The sequence below is a fragment of the Vanellus vanellus genome (assembly GCF_965231255.1).
Source record: "Vanellus vanellus genome assembly, contig: HAP1_SCAFFOLD_53, whole genome shotgun sequence".
NCBI lineage: Eukaryota > Metazoa > Chordata > Aves > Charadriiformes > Charadriidae > Vanellus > Vanellus vanellus.
Window position 1 is genome coordinate 218,349 of NW_028128477.1, and position 20,585 is coordinate 238,933.

General features: G+C 52.4%; 1 protein-coding gene across 1 annotated transcript in view; it reads left to right on the top strand.

Annotated features, from left to right (window-relative positions):
- The window catches only part of LOC309684316 (olfactory receptor 14C36-like), a gene marked incomplete at both ends in the record, with an annotated part of 204,552 nt that extends 184,178 nt beyond the window's left edge, over nt 1-20,374 (top strand). The window contains one exon of the mRNA XM_082500251.1: nt 20,369-20,374. Coding sequence (XP_082356377.1) covers nt 20,369-20,374 — 6 coding nt within the window. The remainder of the gene's footprint in view (nt 1-20,368) is intronic.
- Nucleotides 20,375-20,585: the final 211 nt, after the last annotated feature.

The window sequence follows — 20,585 nt, forward strand, 5'->3', positions numbered from 1 at the left end:
ATGCTGTTGGCCTTCTTGGCCACCTGGGCACACTGCCAGCTCATATTCAGGCGGCTGTCCACCAACACCCCCAGGTCCTTTTCTGCCGGGCATCTTTTCAACCCCTCTGCCCCAAGCCTGTAGTGTCCATGGGGTTGTCGTGACCCAAGGGCAGGACCTGGCACTTGGCCTTGTTGAACCTGAAACCTTGTTGAACCTAAAGTCTTCTTGAGCCTGTTCTTATGGAAATAAGAACAAATGAAGAGATGTCCTAAACCCAGAATTCAACAGACTACTGACAGTCAAATTTTAACTGCCTGAAGCTCAAAGCAGCAGTGGGATTGTTGAGAGGTGTCTGAATGATGAAAGAGGAAGGGGAAGGGAATTGTAGAGAGCAATCACAAGTGCTTCTGTGCACGTGCACTGCTGGAAAGGTGCCTTCAGACATGGTCACTTCCTTTAGGATAGGTGGAAATACGTGAAAGGTGAGGGAGATTAAATTCAGAGGCTGAGAGAGAGTCCTGACAATGCAAAGAAAGGGAAAGGTCAGTAGCTCTCGTCTTTCTGTCAATGGACATCCTGAAAACTCCTCATCTACATCTCATGGGAGAACACCAAATGTTTATTAAAAGTATTCTCTTGTTTTAGCTGATGAGGTTGGGCTTATACACATGTCAAAATGTCTCAGGCTTCCAGGCAGCGCTCCGCTGTCTGACCATCAGTACCCAGTGGTACCTCCAGAGGGCCCTGTGTCTCCGAAGCACCTGCCTGGGCCTGGCCGCTGTCCCAGAGGAGCTGCTGGAGACCAGAGCCCCTGGGAAGCTGCAGCTGGAGCCTGGGCAGAGGGTCCCAGGCACCTACACTCGCACCTCGCTCCCGTGTCCCTGCCACTGCATCCCACCCCAATTTTATGATCACTTGCCTTTGCAAACAAAGGCAGCGCACAAAATCACTGAGAAATCACTTATTAAAACAAGACAAAACCAAGCAAAGAGAATAACAACACCAAAAATGTTTGAAGTTTAGAGTTGCAAGAGGAAATCAACCAAAGCACAAATATAGGCTGAGTGCAGAATGGATAGAGAGAAGCCCTGAGGAGAAGGACTTGGAGGTGTTGGTGGATGAGAAGCTCAACATGAGCCAGAAATGTGTGCCTGCATCCCAGAAAGCCAAGCACATCCTGAGCTTCATTAAAAGCAGCATGGCCAGCAGGTCGAGGGAGGTGATTCTTTCCCTCTACTCTACTCTTGTGAGACTCCACCTGGAGTACTGCATCCAGCTCTGGAGCCTCCAACAGAAAAAGGACATGGACCTGTTGGCGTGAGTCCAGAGGAGGCTCACAAAGATGATTAGAGGGCTGGAGCACCTCTCCTCTGAAGACAGGCTGAGAGAGTTGGGGTTGTTCAGCCTGCATAAGAAAAGGCTTCAAGGAGACGTTATAGACCCTTCCAGTACCTAAAGGGGGCCTACAGGAGAGCTGGGGAGGCACTGTTTTCAGGGAGTGTAGCAATAGGATGAGGGGTAATGGTTTTAAACTGAAAGAGGGGAGATAGAGATTAGATATTAAGAACAAATTCATTACTCCAAGGGTGGTGAGACACTGGAACATGTTGCCCAGGGAAGTGGTGGATGCCCCGTCCCTGGAGGTGTTCAAGGGCTTTGAGCAAGCTGGTCTAGTGGGAGGTGTCCCTGCCTATGGCAGTAGGGTTGGAAGTAGATGGTTTTTAAATTCCCCTCCAACCTAAACCATTCTATGATTCCATGAAATATAGAGATGACATAAGCTCTCTGAGAGATCTCCTCCAGTGCTTGACTATCTTGATGGGGAGAAAGATTTTCTTCATGTTTTTCAGCTGATGCCCATTGGCCTTCCTCCTCCCATCATGCACAACAAGGAAGAGCCTGGCAGCCTTTTAAGGCAAGAAGATACGGGGCAAGTCACAAGAGAGGATGAAGAGATTTGTCAAAGTGTTGGTGATGTTCCCCATTTGCAGGAGGGGAAACTGAATCAAGGAGGTTTGATTGTCCCCCTCCCCTTTCTTGGCCAGAAAGCCAAGGAGGGATAACATAGCAGACAGAGGAATTGGTACTGAGCCTGTCCAAGGCAGGTGAGATGAACCTCACTGGGACAGTGTGGGTTGTTCCTGGAGTCAGTCACACAAATGTCAGGGCTGTGAGGTGTCCCCACCTCATTTGGCCTCATGCACTCCTCATACACACAGGGGTGTTTGGAGACACGAGTCCTTCCCTTCCATAGGCAGAGGCAGAGCACTGCAGCAGTCATAGTGTCTCCCTGGCCTCCTGTTGCAAGTGCCAGAGGCTGGCCGGCACCTCAGCCCTGTGGTGTGTCCCCCTGCTCTTCAGTCATCTGAGATGCCCCAAATCGTGAAGAATGAACAGGGGGACCTCAGTTCCAGTGCTTCATTAAGAGGGTTTCCCAGGGGACCTTACTCTCCAGGTGAATTGACCTAAAAACCTAAAAACACCGTCTGTCCCACAGTCCTTCATGGCACCCCTAAGAACAGCTGATGGCGTTTGTGCTCACTTGGGTTCATCTTACCACCCGCACGCAATGTGTATACTTCTGTCTCCTCTGTACAACGCAAACACGGTCTTCACACCTCGTCTTTCAATGTCCCTCTGTGGAGGGAAGAACAACCTCTCTGAGCTGGGCGAGAGGGCAGTGATGGAAGCGGTGCTTGTTAGTGGCTGCCCTGTGACGATTGCCCCGGGGCAGCTTCCCTGGGGTGTCCCATGAACAAAGGCAGAGACATCACCCTGCTCTGCTGCTCCTGTGTGTCTCTCCCAGGAGCCCGGGCTGTGTGAGGACACTGCTGTATGCCCCTACCCTGCACGCTCACACACTTTAGCTGTACATTGGTGTTTCTCCTTCCCCAGCATTTCTGAGCCCAGCCGTCCCAGCCCCTTCCCAGCAATCCCCACTCCTCTACCTTCTCCCCAGCCGAGCAGAGCAGCCCGGTCTGGTTGGGCCCTGCAGCAAGGAGGAAACGGAAGTAAGTAGCAGTGTCTCTTCTGCTGTCTTGTCCTGGAGATCCCATCCCAGGAAGCGTGCAGCCCCCGTTACCAGCGGCGCTCCCCAGGAAAGCACAGAGTCCTGGCCCCGGCGCTCCTCTGGCAGCTTCTGCTGTCCCAGCCGCAGGGCAACCTGGCCCAAGCTGGCACTCACAGCCAAGTGTTTCTCTTTCCATGTCTCCCCTGCACACACACCGTTCCCTGCTCTTCTCCCAGGACATCCCACCTGCCCACAGAGCCTTTTCCCAAGGTCAGCACGTCTGTGCTGGCTCAGCCAGTCATTGCTGCGCCCTGTCCCCATGGTCCCCACAGCCCTCGAGCTGGTGATGCTGCTCTGCAGAGCAAGTGGGCTGTGGTGCCCAGGACCAATGGGGTGATTCTGCTGGGCTGTGCTGGTCAGGCTGGGAGGCAGACCCAGCTGATGGTGGTCACTGCCACTGAGCACCTCCCACACAAGCTCTTATGTGGCCATGGAATGTGCTGAGAGGTACCCTGCCTTACTCCAGTGCGGTGAGATGTGTTTGGGTGCTGCGCTGGATCCAGTCTGTGAAAGTTCACTGAGGGTAAAATGAATCACTTGCCAGACTCCTTTCCCTGTGCCAGCTGTCTCCCTCGCGGCTGCAGAGCTCTCATTTGCAGGCTCATACACAGATTTGGTGTGTTGTCTGTGGGTGACACCACAATGGACAGGCTCGTGCTCAGTTGGGACCATTCACTGCTGACTCCCTGGCACACGCTGTCCCTGCAGATCCCTTGTGCTCTTCTGGCAGCTCCCAAGTCCCACCAGAAAAAACGCTGCTCTGCCATCAGCCCTATGAACTGCTGCAGAGCCCCAGGCAGGTTCGTTGGAGACCATTCACTGTCTGCATGGGCCCTGGCCACCAACAAGCAACACATGAACCAGCCCTAAGTCCCTAGAAGGCCATCCTGGGACCACAATCTCATCGCACTGAGCCCACAGAGAACAAACAAAGCAACAAGGCTCTTTAGAGTCTATTCCTTGGGCATGTTCTTGAGAGCAACTTTGGAAGAAGACCGAAGCTTTCAAGCACTGTGTTGAGGACATCCCCTGTCATAATGGAGATGCCGTTATAGAGGTCAGCTGTGTCACAGAAGTGCTCATGGCCTGTCCCTGCCTGCAGTCACAGGACTACCACACAGCAGCACTGTGACCCCTGAGGCCTTACACCTACACAAGGGCTCCAAATGAGAGCGTGGCAGTGGCAAGAGAGCAGCTCTGGCAAGACCGAGGCTGGTGCGCCCTGGCAGTGCTGCTGTGCTGGGACTCATTCCCCTCCACCTCTGCACACAGGCACTGCCCTGTGTCTTTACAGAGGTCTCAGAGGAAGGATCTAAGACAAACAAGTCGCTGCAGGGTCCTTTCTTTTGTTTGAATACACAGAGAGCACTGCACCTGATTTACACAGTCTGTGGGTCAAATTCTACAGGTACACAATGAATTAGAAGTGGGAAGAATAATAAAATTTTGCTGAGCAAAACATTATAACAAGAAAAACAAAGAAACACACACACACAGCAAAAACCTGAGAAGACAGGCTGGGCCTGTAAAGAGTTACACTCTGAATGCTGTGCAGAAGAAAACAGGCACTCTGTTGCTTCTGAAAAACATCCAATCATCATTTTTCTCAGAGCATCCTTGAGCTCCTGGTTCGTCATGCTGTAGATGAGGGGTTCACTGCTGGAGGCACCACCGAGTACAGAAAGGACACCACCAGGTCAAGGGATAGGGAGGTGAGATAGACAGGGGCTTCAGTTGGGTAAACGCTGATGTGCTGACAAACAGAGGCCATGAGGAGGTGAGAGAGGAACATGGGAAAGACTTTATGCTGCCCCTGCTCCGAGGGGATCCTCAGCACAGCCCTCAAGATCTGCACATAGGACACCACAACGAAAACAAAATCGCCGAATCCAAAAACGATACTAATCACAAGTACTGCATCTTCTCTGTGGTAGGTGTCTGAGCACGGGAGCTTGAGGATGTGGGGGATTTCACAGAAGAACTGGTGCAGGGCATTGCCCTGGCAGAGGGGCAGTGAAAATGTATTGGCGGTGTGCAGGAGGGAATAGAGAAACCCACTGCCCCAGGCAACTGCTGCCATGTGGACACAAGCTCTGCTGCCCAGGAGGGTCCCGTAGTGCAGGGGATGGCAGATGGCAATGTAGTGTTTGTAAGCCATGACAGTGAGAAGAGAAAGCTCTGCTGCAACACAGAAAAAAAAAAAAAAAAAAAAAACAACAAACAACCAAACACCTGAAGAGCACATCCTGAGTAAGAGATGGCCCTTGTGTCCCACAGAGAATTGGCCATGGCTTTAGGGAGAGTGGTGATGGAGCCCAGGTCAAGAACAGAGAGGTTGAGGAAGAAGAAGTACATGGGGGTGTGGAGGTGGTGGTCGCAGGCAATGGCGGTGATGATGAGGACGTCTCCCAGGAGGGCAGCCAGGTAGATGCCCAGGAAGATCCACAGAAGCTCAAGAGCTGCAGCTCCCGAGTGTCTGCACATGCCAGAAAGAGGAACTGGGTATTGGAGCTGCTATTGAACAGCTACTCTGGGCATGGCGCACTGCTGAAAGAGAAGACATTGACAAGTTAAGGGAGACATCTTTGAGCCCATCCTGTGCTCTTTCCCAACAAATCCCCTGATAATTTTTTCTTTGGCATACTTTCCTCCATTTCTGGGAGGAGATGTGTTGAAGGACATGTGTCTGAACAATATGTGTTGGGCACAAGGACTGAAGGACAGCAGTAAAATGATGAGGCTTCTGGGTCAATACTTCCTTCAGTGAAAACCCTGACACAGTGTCCCAGCCTTCCTTTCCACAAAACCCTTCCAGAGGGGATGATGGCCACAGGGCCATGGTCTCATTGCAATTACAGAGACATGGTGGGATAGCTCGCAGGACTGGAATGCTGTCACGGACGGCTATGTACTGTTTCGGAAAGACAGGCCAGCAGGGTGAGGTGGTGGAGTTTCTTTCTACAAGACAGAGCAACTGGAATGTCTTGAGCTCTGCCTGCAGCTGGATGAAGAACGTGTTGGGAGCTTATCGTTAAGAATTAAGGGACAGGCTATGTGGGAGACACTGCTGTGGGTGTTTACTACAGACCACCAGATCAGGAAGAGGAAGTTGATGAGGCCTTCTACAGACAGCTGGAAATAGCCTCATGGTCACAGGCCCTGGTTCTCTCGGGGGACCTCAGCCACCCCGATATTTGCTGGAAACAACACAGCCAGGCACACACAGTCCCGGAGGTTTCTGCAGAGCATTGATGAGAACTTTCTGACACAGTTGGTGGGGAAACCAACAAGGAGAGGTGCACTGCTGGACGTATTACTGACAAATAAAGGAGGACTAGTTGGGGATGTGAAGGCTGGGGGTAGCCTTGGCTGCAGTGACCATGAGATGGTGGAGTTCCGGATCCTGAGTGGAAGAAGCAGGGCAAAAAGTAGAATTACAAGCCCGGACTTCAGGAGAGCTGACTTTGACCTCTTCAAAGACATACTTGGAGGAATCCCACGGGAAAAGGCTGTTACAGGAAGGGGGGTGCAGGAGAGCTGATTAATAGAAAAGCTCCACTTCCTCCAAGCTCAAGATGGATGCATGCCTATGAGTAATAAATCAGGCAGAGGAGGCGGGAAATCTTCATGGACAAGCAAGGACGTTCTGGAGAAACTCAGGTGTGAGAGGGAAGTTTAGAGAATGTGGAAAAAGGGAGTGGCGACTTGGGAGGAGTATATAAACATTGCGAGAGTACGTAGGGATGCAACGAGGAAGGCTGAAGCCCACTTGGAATTAAACCTGGCAAGGGATGTCAAAGACAATAAGAAGGGCTTCTCCAAGTGCATCAGTAGTAAAAGGCAGAGCAGGGAAAATGTGGGCCTGCTACTGAATGAGGTGGGTGCCCTGGTGACGGAGGATGCAGAGAAGGTGCAGTTACTGAATGCCTTCTTTGCTTCAGTCTTTACTGCTAAGGCCGGCCCTCAGCAATCCCAGACCCAGGAGCGAAGAGAAACAGTCTGGAAAAAGGAGGACATTCCCTTGGTTGAGGAGGATCGGGTTAGAGATCATTTAGGCAAACTTGACACCCACCGCCCTGATGGGTCACTCCCAGGAGTGTTGAGGGACCTGACAGATGTTATTACGATAGCGCTCTCCACCATCTTTGAAAGGTCACAGGGGGACAGGAGAGGTGCCTGAGGACTGGAGGAAATCCAACGTCACGCGAGTCTTCAAAAAGGGCAAGAAGGATGACCGAGGAAACGGTAGGCTGGTCAGTGAGACCTGGAAAGGCTGGAGAGTTGGGTGGAGAGGAACATCATGAAGTTCAACGAGGGCAAGTTTAGGGTCCTGCACCTGGTGAGGAAAAACCCCATGCACCAGTAAAGGTTGGGGGTTCACTTGCTGCAAAGCAGCTTTGCTGAGAGGGACCTGGGAGTCCTGGTAGACAATAAGTTGACCATAAGCCAGCAATGTGCCCTGGTGGGCCAGAAGGCCTATGGTCTCCTGGGGTGCATTACAAAAGAGTGTGGGCAGCAGGTGAAGGGAACTCATCCTTCCCCTCTGCTCTGCCCTGCTGAGGCCGAATCTGGAGTAGTGTGGCCAGTTCTAGGTACCCCAGTGAAAGAAACACAGGGAACTACTGGAGAGAGTCCAGTAGAGGGCTACAAAGATGTTCAGGGGTCTGGAGCACCTATCTTATGAGAAACAGCTGAGAGAGCTGCGTCTGTTGAGCCTGGAGAAGAGAAGGCTGAGAGGGGATCTCCTCAATGCTTATCAGTTTCTAAAGGACGGGTGTCAAGAGGATGGGGCCAGACTGTGCTGCCCAGTGACAGAACAAGGGGAAACGGGCACAAACTGGAACACGGGAAATTCCATCTGAACACAGGAAATTCAATCTGAACACAAGGAAAAATGTCTTTACTTTGAGGGCACCAAAGCACTGGAACAGGCTGTCCAGAGAGGCTGTGGATTCTCCTTCTGTGGAGATATTCAAAAGCCGCCCAGCTGCATTCCTGTCCAACCTGCTTTAGGTGACCCTACTTTGGCGGGGGGGTTGCACTAAATGATCTCCGAGGGTTCCTTCCAACACCTACAATTCTGTGATTCTGTGATCCTGTGATTCTGTGATCTTCTATGTTTTCTGTTGGCCAAAGGGATTCCCCACCAGTGCACACACATGCTGCCCTGTCTCTCAAAAGTGCTCCATTAGAGCTTGCAGTTCTCTGTACATGTCCTGAACCACCTCTGGCACCTCAAATGTAACCTGGTGTTTGCATTGGAAAAGCTCCCTCCTGGCCTATGTCTCCATTGCTCACAGGGCAGCTCAGAGAAGGAGCTCACTCCGATTTAGGGCAGCTGAGCTGAGGCAAGAGGAATTCCCCCTCTGGTGGGTCTGTGGGGTGCACCGGGGAAGATGAATGTCCCTCCGGCCTCAGGAACACTGCTGAGAGCTGAGATGCCTCATGGACTTGGCTCAATCCCTGCCCTGCACCGGTGGGAATGATCCCTGGCCCATCACTGCCTCAGTGCCCTGCCTGGCAATGGGGCAGGAATGGGGGTTTCCAGAGGGGAACATGGACACCTCCTGTAGGTCCGCACAACCTGGCAGACAATTCCACCTGCAGGAATCAGTCCATTCAGGGTTCAGAAAGAGACAGTCAGTGATGACTTCATTGTGCTTCAAACTCTGCTCCCCAGGAGAGACCCCGCTGCGTTGGAGGAGCTGTCAGCCCTGGAGGCGCAGGGACACCTCGAGGGATTGGGGCAGTGCGGGGAGGAGGCAGAGAAAGCCACAGCTGGTCCTCTGCTGCTGAGCTGGGCCGGGCTGCTGGGACGGAGGGAGCTCCTGGCAAGCGGGCAGCGCTGCAGAGAGACAGCTCTGCCCAGGAGCAGCTCCTCTGCACAGCGCAGCAGGGCTGAGGGCACTGCCTGCAGGCAGCGAGGGCAGAGCAGGGAGGCAGAGAGAGGTTGAAGGCAGTCTGGAGAGGGAGGATGCTGAGGGTGAGTGGGGGGAGAACTCTTCCCAAAGCAGAGCAGCTGCAGTAGCTGGAGAGATCTCCAAAAGCTGGCACCTCCCACAGCCCGTGGGATCTTTCAGGAGGACGCTCACAACTTCTCTACTGTGGAAGAAGAGGACATTCTCTACATTGGGGCTTCCCTGCTTCACCATCAGAGGCACAGGGCATGACGGCTGCCTTCTCCCAGGAACGGTCGAAGGGCTGTGAAGGTGGGTGTGCAGGCAGGGGTGGGCAGGGCTGTCCTTGCCAGCAGGGTCCCTGCAGCCTGGGGGCCGTGTGCCGGGCAGGCTGGGCAATGTCCTTCTGCTTTGAAGAGGGTGCTGTGTGGGTCAGGGCTCTTTACACCTCCAGATGACCTCTGGTCATTCCTGGAGGGACTTTTCAAGATGTTCCCTTAATGAGTTCCCTTAATGTGAAGGTAAATTTCTTTTGCTGTTTCTTCTCTTGGTTGCTGGGTGGGCAGTGGCACATGACCAAGAGGACTTTCAAATGAAAGATCAAAGGAGGGACCCTGTAGAGATAAGGAGCTTTCCTGAGTCTGTGTCTTTGGTTTCCAGCTCTGGGGGCTACAGACAGCATCAGCATCCCTGTTCCAGTCTCAGCGGGATCTGTGGCACCTGCTCTTTAGCCCCTGCTAAATCTCTCACTGAGATCCCCAAAATTGGGTAAGTCCTTTGGGTGTCCATGGAAGCTCTGAGCTGCCCTCCAGGATGCCAACCTGTCCCATAGCACCTTTGTGTTATCGGAAAGCCCCACAGAGAAACACAGAGACTCTGTGACTGAGGAAATGCTGTTGGGTGGGTGAAATGAGCTGTGGGTGTCCTTGGCTAGAGGTGGGCTGCTGAGACCTTGAGAAAGGGTGAGACATTTCATGGTCTGAGATTGATCCTTCTGCTCTCAGCAGTGTCTGATTGCATAATAGAAGAGGGTAATCCCCCTCCATCTCATGACGGTGCAAGATGGAGGGACAAACCATCTCCCCTGACTCTGCTCTCTGCCCCAGGCAATCCTCATGTCTCACAGCACTCACTCTGTTCTCCTGGAGTGCAGCACAAATGCTGAGGGTTTCTGACATCCAAGAACAGTGCCCAGGGGAGGTGGGGGAGCTGTAAAATACCCCAAACCTCTCCAACTGCCTTCGGCCATCCCTGTTCCATAGCAGTGAGTGTTCAGATGTTGAAAAGCCCATCTGCATTAGGTGTGGGTTCCTCAGCCAAAGCAGAACACCAGGACTGGCTCCTGCCACCACCCTCCCTATGAACTCCCTGCTGCAGAGCAGGGCTGACTCCTCGGCAGCCACTGGGCAGCACCCTGCTCCTCACGGCACAGGCAGCCAACGCCAACCAGAGCTCCAGCCATGGACGTGAGGAAGGTCTCCTGGAAAAGGAAAAGGGAGTGTATGCAACAGAGACAGAGCCTACGGGAAATGGCTTTCATTTTTCTTACAGAAGTCTGCATTGACTTACTCTGTTTTCCTCCTTGGAGAGGTGCCCCTGCCCAGAGGCAGAAAATGTCCAACAGCAGCTCCATCACCCACTTCCTCCTCACAGAGTTTGCAGACACACGGGAGCTGCAGCTCTTGACCTTTGGGCTCTTTCTGGGCATCTACCTGGCTGCCGTCCTGGGAAACGGACTCATCATCACTGCCATCGCTTGTGACCACCGCCTCCACACCCCCATGTACTTCTTCCTCCTCAACCTCTCCCTCATAGACCTGGGCTGCATCTCCACCACTCTCCCCAAAGCCATGGCCAATTCCCTCTGGAACACCCAGGATATCTCTTACTCTGGCTGTGCTGTCCAGCTCTTTTTTGTACTCCTTTTTATGTCAACAGAATATTCTCTTCTCACCGTCATGGCCTATGACCGCTACATTGCCATCTGCCATCCCCTGCACTACGGGACCCTCCTGGGCAGCAGAGCTTGTGTCCGCATGGCAGCAGCTGCCTGGGGCAGTGGGTTTCTCAATTCTCTCCTGCACACGGCCAATACATTTTCACTTCCCCTCTGCCAGGGCAATGCCCTGCACCAGTTCTTCTGTGAAATCCCCCACATCCTCAAGCTCGCCTGCTCACACTCCTACGACAGGGAAGTTGGGCTGATTGTGGTTAGTGCCTGTTTAGCCTTTGGGTGTTTTGTTTTAATTGTGGTGTCCTATGTGCAGATCTTGAAGGCGGTGCTGAGGATCCCCTCTGAGCAGGGACGGCACAAAGCCTTTTCCACGTGCCTCCCTCACCTGGCCGTGGTCTCCCTCTTTATCAGTACTGGAGTGTTTGCCCACCTGAAGCCCCCCTCCATTTCCTCCCCATCTCTGGACCTGGTTGTGTCATTTCTGTACTCGGTGGTGCCTCCAGCAATGAACCCCTTCATCTACAGCATGAGGAACCAGGAGCTCAAGGATGCCCTGCGGAAACAGGCCCAATGGACGCTGTTTCACTGACAATAACCTGCTGCCCCTTCCACGCACATTGCCCAAGGCTTATCTTAGGCTGTGAGTCTGCTTTTTTCTCTTGTGATAATCCTGATTATAGATATTTTTCTGAGTTTACACTGCTTGTCTTTAGGCTTGATCCTACTGTGTCTGACCCTTGCACAACACAGAGTCAGGTGTGGCCTGAGAGATAACAGCTCTTCAATAAAAGGGCATCTCCCAAGTGCAGTGCCTGAAGGATGGGGTGTTCCTCCAAAGTTCCTTCCAAGAACACGTTCAAGGAATCAATATTTTAATGAGTCTCTTCTTGTCTTTTCAATGTTTCTGGAGCTAAGCTGATGGTACTATTGGGTTCCACTGCACCAAATATTCTGGATTTAAAAGCGCTCTTCTTGGTGCCCAATGGCAGGGGAGACGGTCCATGAGCTCCCATTCTCTCCTCAGTCTTCTTCATGTATGACAGGACTGATGGCATATAAAGGACATTCTGGAAATGAATCTTTTAGGGGGGAGGAGGTGCAGGATTAGGGACTCAACACTTGCCCTTGGACGAGAATGGATGGAGACTCCGAAGGTGAAACACCCTCCAAGGTGAAGTCCACCAATATAAAGCACTGAATCAATGTGTCCACGCACAAGGACGCTGCAGTGCCGAGGGAGTCAGCAGGGACTCATCAGGCACAGGGAGGGGAGAGTGGGGAGACGCAGGAGGTGCCTGAGGGAACCCCAGGGCCAGGTCTGCTGTGCTGTCCTGGGGCATGGGGCTGACTGGGGAGAGAAGGGGGCAAATTCAGTCAGGGCTTGGAATGAGGCACAATATGAATTCCAGAGAAGCAGAGAGTGACCAGCCTCTTTTTTCTCATTCCCTCAGCACCAGCACGAGCCCCGGTGCTGATGGGCAGGCTGACCTCCTTGTCTGCCCCCAGGAGCTGCTGTGCCCTTGGGAGGAGCTGGGGCTGTGCGGTGAGTGCCCAGAGCTCTGCATCAGCCTGCGGTGGGCAGTGCTGTGGGGCCAGTCCAGACTGGGCTGCTGGGCTGGGTTGTCCTGGGGAGAGAGCAGGGGAGGTGGGCAGAGCTGTGCAGGGGCTGGGGAGTGCTGGGAAGTGACTGGGAGAGGACTATTCCAGTACTAGAGCCCTTTCCAGGGAAGACTGAGGCAAAGAAGTCACTGAGTATCTCAGCCTTCTCCATGTCCTGGGTTACCATGTCTCCTGGTTCCTTCCCGAGTGGGCCCACGTGTTCCCTAGTCTTCCTTTTGTCACCCACATACCTATAGAAGGCTTTCTTGTTGCCCCTCATGTCCCTGGCCAGATTTACCTCTACCTGGGCTTTAGCTTTCCTAACCTGATCTCTCGCTGCTCGGACAATTCCTCCCAGGCTACCTGTCCTTGCTTCCACCCTCTGTAGGCTTCCTTTTCCTTTTTGAGATTGACCAGGACCTCCTTGGTCATCCACGCAGGCCTCCTGCTGTCTTTGCCTGACTTCCTCTTTGCCGGGATGTGTTGCTCCTGAGCTTGGCAGAGGTAGCGCTTGGATATTAGCCAACTTTCATGGCCCCCTCTTCTTTCCAGGGCTTTGTCCCAATGTAGTTCACCAAGCAGATCCCTGAAGAGGCCAATGTCTATCTCCTGAAGTCCAGGATAGCGAGCTTACTGTGCGCTCTCCTAGCCACCTTAAAGATCCCAGACTCTGCCACCTCAAGGTCACTGCAGCCAAAGCTGCCCTTGACCCAATCCCATTTGCAGTTTTCATGATGTTATCCTCGAAGGCCGAGAATTGTCCCCAGGGGTGGCCCAGAAGGCACTTGACTGCCTTTATGGTGCTGTCCTCCCAGGCAATGATCAGGGATACTGCAAATGTGCCAAGAGAATTAGAAAAAGCCATTAATGAGGGCAGGCAGTATGACAGCCTTAGAGGAAGAAATCAAATTGTCCTCCCAGGCAATGATCATTCAGGAAGGACTCTGACTGAAACCATGACTCGAATAGGACTGCCTCAAGAACATGAGAGCGATGTGCCATCCTCCCCTATGCAAGATGGTCCCCCTTTCGAGCCCAGTCGAAAGGAACGGGTGGTTTGCAAACTCTTTTGGGCAAGGATTTCCGATGCTTGTGCAATGCCTCACACAACTGTGGCCTGGGCACTCATAGACAACACATACCTGATCATTTCCATAGTGTCAGTGTCAGTGTGTGTGCCTTCGGAAACCATGCACGTGCTAACAAGCAATGGGATTTGGGTGAGTGGCGTGTATGTACAGTGAATATGAACTTCAAATTTATACCCTTGTGAAGGCAGGATTTCAAAAGTTTCAAGCAAAGTCCTTACTGTCGAAAATGCTGAGTTTATTTTTTCTAAGCTAAGAATAACCTAGACTTTTTTTGTTTTAAATAAATGCCCTCTGTCCCCCACTCCACTCTTCCTTGCCCAGCAAGACTGCAACCTGCTGCCTCCTGTTCTGCAGGTCGTGAGCCATCCATTGCAGAACAGCCTTGAACACGGCCTCTTCTTTCCCACTGAGCTCCTCCTTCTGCAGGACACACAGGAGGTCTTTGACGGAATGCTGCAGAAACTCTCTCGACACCCTGGTCACCCCCTCCAAGTGATGGAGGATGAAAGCATGGGCGTCTTCTCGCAGGTCAATAATAAAGTCAATAATAAAGGCAGTAGTAATACTCGGTGAATCTCCAGATGCCGACGCAGTTCTCCAAGCACAGCTGGGACTTTAAGAACTCGCAGCACAGTCTGACGATGCCCATGACGTTGAACTGGTCGGCCGCTATCAGCAAACGTTCAATGTTGTCGGCCGTGACCGGTACTGTGCCGGTGTAGGCGTAGTCGATAATGAGCCGCATCATTTCAGGTGAAGTGCCGGGGATTTTATAGACGACCTTCCCGGCATTGCTCCAGCGGGTGGAAAACAAAGCCCTTTTCAGGGCTTTTTTCAAAGCAAAGCAGTGCTGGGGGAAAAGCATCTTTCTGCATTAAACCCGGACCCCGTTATCCCCTGTGCCTCCTACCTGGGGCACCAATTTGGTCACGAGCAGTAGCCACGCTGGGAGGCCGTGGGGCTTATTAATTCATGTGTTACGAGCCGGTTGTTTTAACAAGGAGTCACCGCCTCCGGCTGTGCACAGAGAGCCACAGGGCCAGTGCCCCCGTTGCTTCAACGAGACCACCAGAGAATGGCGCTGTGTGGGGAAGGAACACCTCCCGCCCCACGGCAGACAAGCCCGGCTGGCCACGCTCCAGCCCTGCACCGCATCGGGGGGTTCGTCAGACACCGCTTCCAGTGCTGCTGTGAGATCTTGGGTTGGGGATGAATTCCAGTGTCCAGGGAGGCACCAGGACTGTGGGGAAGTGCTGGAGGAGAGTTTTCATGCCGAGGGAAGCACTGGAGGGACACTAAGGCAGCGTGACACAGCCTGGGAAATGCTGTGTGTCCCCATCCCCTCTTGTTCCAAGCACTGACCTGAACTATTGACTGCAGCTACAGAGGATGTTCTTGTGACCACTGAACTCAATGCCACCCACACTGATAACCACATCACAGAGTCTCTCCTCCAGGCAAAGCTCACTAAAGATGGTGCAAAGCACAGCACTCATCTTCCTCTCCCTGGGTGAGGATGAGTGTCGCTGGGAGCCAAGCTATCGCCCACATCACAGCCTGTGGCAGTGGAAAGTGCTTCTCCTGGAGGTGCTACAGCGCTTTGTCCGTGCCCTCACTCCAACACCGTCTCCCAACCCCTGCCTGTCTGGTGGCTCTGGAATGTGCCCCAAAGTGAAATCACAGGCGCAGGGGTGACCCGGGACCGGCTGTGAGCCCCCTCGCAGCTGGTGCTTTACCTCTATATTGATTCATGGGTGGTGGAAAATGCTCTGTGGGGGTGGTTACAGCAGTGGGAGCAGAGCAACTGGCAGTGCAGAGGTAGACCCATCTGGGCGGCTGAACTGTGGCAAGACATTGCTGCCCAGATAGAGAATCTGGTTGTGAAAGTACATCATGTAGATGACCACGTACCCAAGGGTCAGGCCACTGAGGAACATCAAAACAACCAGCAGGTGGATCAGGCTGCTAAGATTGAAGTGGCTCAGGTGGACATGGACTGGCAACGTAAGGGTGAACTATTCATAGCTTGGTGGGCCCATGACGCCTCAAGCCATCAAGGAAGAGATGAGACATATAGATGGGCTCGTGACCAGGGGGTGGACTTGATCACGTTCACTATTTCACAGGTTATCCACGAATGTGAAACGTGTGCTGCATTTAAGCAAGCCAAGCCGTTAAAGCTTCTTTGATATGGAGGACGTTGGCTGAAATATCAATACGGGGAGGCCTGGCAGATTGGTTCTATCACATTCCATCAAACCCGCCAAGACAAGCGCCACGTGCTCACAACGGTGGAAGCAAGCACCGGACGGCTGGAAACACACCCTGTGACCCATGCCACCGCCCAGAACAACTATCCTGAGCCTTGAAAAGCAAGTCTGATGGCAACATGGCACCCCAGAGAGAATTGAGTCAGACAGTGGGACTCATTTCCAAACAGCCTCATAGACACCTGGGCCAAAGAGCATGGCATTGGGCGGGTGTATCACATCCCCTACCATGCACGAGCCTCTGGGAAAATGAAACAATACAACGGACTGCTATAAACTACACTGAGAGCCATGGGTGGTGGGACCTTCAAAAGTCGGGATACACATTTGGCAAAGGCCACCTGGTTAGGGAACATTTGAGGATCTGAATATGTTCAGGAAGACAGTCTGGGATATTCCTGACACAGGCAAAGGCAAAATTATCTGTTGGATTTCTTTATTTTAAGGCCCTGAGTGCACTTGGTGGGTGATGCGGGACGATGGGGATGACCAATGTGTTCCTCAAGGGGATTTGATTTTGGTGAGAATGGCAAATGAATCAAATGATATGATATTTATTGCTAAATTACCACTATATGCTCTATCTATGGCATTGCAGTGAAAGTGACCTAAATTAATGAAGAATGAACTTTGATGAAACTGAGCAAAGTGCAGTAGTGGGAGTTTCCAGAGGGGAAATGCAGGCATGGCACAGAGGGAGTGACAGGCCAGGGATCATTCCCACCGGTGCAGGGCAGGGATTGAGCCAAGTCAATGAGGCACCTCAGCTCTCAGCAGTGTTTCTGAGGCCGGAGGGACATTCATCTTCTCTAGTGCACCCCACAGACCCACCAGAGGGAGGATTCCTCTTGCCTCAGCTCAGCTGCCCAAAATCGGAGTGAGCTCCTTCTCTGAGCTGCCCTGTGAGCAATGGAGACAGAGGCCAGGAGGGAGCTTTTCCGATGCAAACACCAGGTGACATTTGAGGTGCCAGAGGTGGTTCAGGACACGTGCAGGGAACTGCAAGCTCTAATGGAGCAATTTTGAGAGACAGGGCAGCATCCGTGGGCACTGGTGGGGAATCCCTTTGGCCAACAGAAAACATAGAAGATCACAGAATCACAGGATCACAGAATGGTAGGGGTTGGAAGGAACCCTCGTAGATCGTCTAGTGCAACCCCCGTGCCAAAGTAGGGTCACCTACAGCAGGTTGGACAGGAATGCAGCCGGGCTGCTTTTGAATATCTCCACGGAAGGAGACTCCACAGCCTCTCTGGACAGCCTTTTCCAGTGCTTTGGTGCCTTCAAAGTAAATGCATTTTTCCTTGTGTTCAAATGGAATTTCCTGTGTTCCAGTTTGTGCCCGTTTCCCCTTGTCCTGTTGCTGGGCAGCACAGAAAAGAGTCTGGCCCCATCCTCTTGACACCCGTCCTTTAGATATTGATAAGCATTGAGGAGATCCCCTCTCAGCCTTCTCTTCTCCAGGCTCAACAGACGCAGCTCTCTCAGCTGTTTCTCATAAGAGAAGTTCTCCAGTCCCCTGAACATCTTTGTAGCCCTCTACTGGACTCTTTCCAGTGGTTCCCTGTGTTTCTTGAACTGGACACAGTACTCCAGATGTGTTTTCACCAGGGCAGAGCAGAGGGGAAGGATAGCCTCCCTCCACCTGCTGGCCACACTCTTTTATAATGCACCCCAGGAGACCATAGGCCTTCTTCGCCACCAGGGCACATTGCTGGCTTATGGTCAACTTATTGTCCACTAGGCCTCCCAGGTCCCTCTTAGCAAAGCTGCTTTGCAGCAGGTGAACACCCAACCTTTACTGGTGCATGGCATTTTTCCTCCCAGAGTGCAGGACTCTACATTTGCCCTCGTTGAATTTCATGATGTTCCTCTCCACCCAGCTCTCCAGCCTTTCCAGGTCTCGCTGATTGGCCTGCCGTTTCCTCGGTCCTCCTTCCTGCCCTTTTTGAAGAATGGCATGACTTTGGCTCTCCTCCAGTCCTCAGGCACCTCTCCTGTCCCTCGTGACCATTCAAAGATGATGGAGAGCACCTTTGCAATAACATCTGCCAGGTCCCTCAACACCCCTGGGTTCATCCCATCAGGGCGGTGGGTGTCAAGTTTGCCTAAATGATCTCTAACCCGATCCTCCTCAACCAAGGGAAAGTCCTCCTTTTTCCAGACTCTTTCTCTTCGCTCCTGGGTCTGGGATTGCTGAGGGCCGGCCTTAGCAGTAAAGCCTGAAGCAAAGAAGGCATTCAGTAACTGCAACTTCTTTGCATCTTCCATCACCAGGGCACCCACCTCATTCAGTAGCAGGCCCACATTTTCCCTGGTCTGCCTTTTACTACTGATGTACTTGGAGAAGCCCTTCTTATTGTCCTTGACATCCCTGGCCAGGTTTATTTCCACATGCGCTTCAGCCTTCCTCGTTGCATCCCTACATACTCTCGCAATGTTTATATACTCCTCCCAAGTCGCCACTCCCTTTTTCCACATTCTCTAAACTTCCCTCTCGCACCTGAGTTTTTCCAGAAGGTCCTTGCTTGTCCATGCAGATTTCCTGCCTCCTCTGCCTGATTTATTACTCATAGGCATGCACTCATCTTGAGCTTGGAGGAAGTGGAGCTTTTCTATTAATCAGCTCTCCTCCACCCCCCTTCCTGCCAAAGCCTTTGCCCATGGGATTCCTCCAAGTATGTCTTTGAAGAGGCCAAAGTCAGCTCTCCTGAAATCCAGGCTTGTAATTCTACTTTTTGCCCTGCTTCTTCCAAGCAGGATCCGGAACTCCACCATCTCATGGTCACTGCAGCCAAGGCTACCCCCAGCCTACACATCCCCAACTAGTCCTCCTTTATTTGTCAGTAATACGTCCAGCAGCGCACCTCTCCTCGTTGGTTTCTCTACCAACTGTGTCAAAAAGTTCTCATCAATGCTCTGCAGAAACCTCCAGGACTCTGTGTGCCTGGCTATGTTCCTTTTCCAGCAAATATCGGGGTGGCTGAGGTCCCCCGTGAGAACCAGGGCCTGTGACGATGAGGCTATTTCCAGCTGTCTGTAGAAGGCCTCATCAACTTCCTCTTCCTGATCTGGTGGTCTGTAGTAAACACCCACAGCAGTGTCTCCCACATCGCCTGTCCCTTAATTCTTAACGATAAGCTCTCAACACGTTCTTCATCCAGCTGCAGGCAGAGCTCAAGACATTCCAGTTGCTCTGTCTTGTAGAAAGCAACTCCACCACCTCACCCTGCTGGCCTGTCTTTCCGAAACAGTACATAGCCGTCCGTGACAGCATTCCAGTCCTGAGAGCTATCCCACCATGTCTCTGTAATTGCAATGAGACCATGGCCCTGTGGCCATCATCCCCTCCGGAAGGGTTTTGTGGAAAGGAAGGCTGGGACCCTGTGTCAGGGTTTTCACTGAAGGAAGTATTGACCCAGAAGCCTCATCATTTTACTGCTGTCCTTCAGTCCTTGTGCCCAACACACGTTGTTCAGACACATGTCCTTCAACACATGTCCTCCCAGAAATGGAGGAAATTATGCCAAAGAAAAAAGAAGTCATTATCGGGGGATTTGTTGGGAAACAGCACAGGATGGGCTCAAAGATGTCTCCCTTAACTTGTCAATGTCTTCTCTTTCAGCAGTGCGCCATGCCCAGAGTAGCTGTTCAATAGCAGCTCCAATACCCAGTTCCTCCTTCTGGCATGTGCAAACACTCGGGAGCTGCAGCTCTTGACCTTCGGGCTCTTCCTGGCCATCTACCTGGCTGCCCTCCTGGGAGACGTCCTCATCATCACCGCCATTGCCTGCGACCACCGCCTCCACACCCCCACGTACTTCTTCTTCCTCAACCTCTCTGTTCTTGACCTGGGCTCCATCACCACTCTCCCCAAAGCCATGGCCAATTCTCTGTGGGACACAAGGGCCATCTCTTACTCAGGATGTGCTGTTCAGGTGTTTGGTTGTTTGTTGTTTTTTTTTTTTTTTTCTGTGTTGCAGCAGAGCTTTCTCTTCTCACTGTCATGGCTTACAAACACTACATTGCCATCTGCCGTCCCCTGCACTACGGGACCCTCCTGGGCAGCAGAGCTTGTGTCTGTATGGCAGCAGTTGCCTGGGGCAGTGGGTTTCTCTATTCCCTCCTGCACACGGCAAATACATTTTCACTTCCCCTCTGCCAGGGCAATGCCCTGCACCAGTTCTTCTGTGAAATCCCCCACATCCTCAAGCTCCCGTGCTCAGACACCTACCACAGAGAAGATGCAGTACTTGTGATTAGTATCGTTTTTGGATTTGGCGGTTTTGTTTTCGTTGTGGTGTCCTATGTGCAGATCTTGAGGGCTGTGCTGAGGATCCCCTCTGAGCAGGGGCAGCACAAAGTCTTTTCCATGTTCCTCCCTCACCTCCTCATGGCCTCTGTTTGTCAGCACATCAGCGTTTACCCAACTGAAGCCCCTGTCTATCTCACCTCCCTATCCCTTGACCTGGTGGTGTCAGTGCTGTACTCTGTGGTGGCTCCAGCAGTGAACCCCTCATCTACAGCATGAGGAACCAGGAGCTCAAGGATGCTCTGAGAAAAATGATGGTTGGATGTTTTTCAGAAGCAATAGAGTGTCTGTTTTCTTCTGCACAGCATTCAGAGTGTAACTCTTTACAGGCCCAGAATGTCTTCTCAGGTTTTTGCTGTGTGTGTGTGTGTTTCTTTGTTTTTCTTGTTATAATGTTGTGCTCAGCAAAA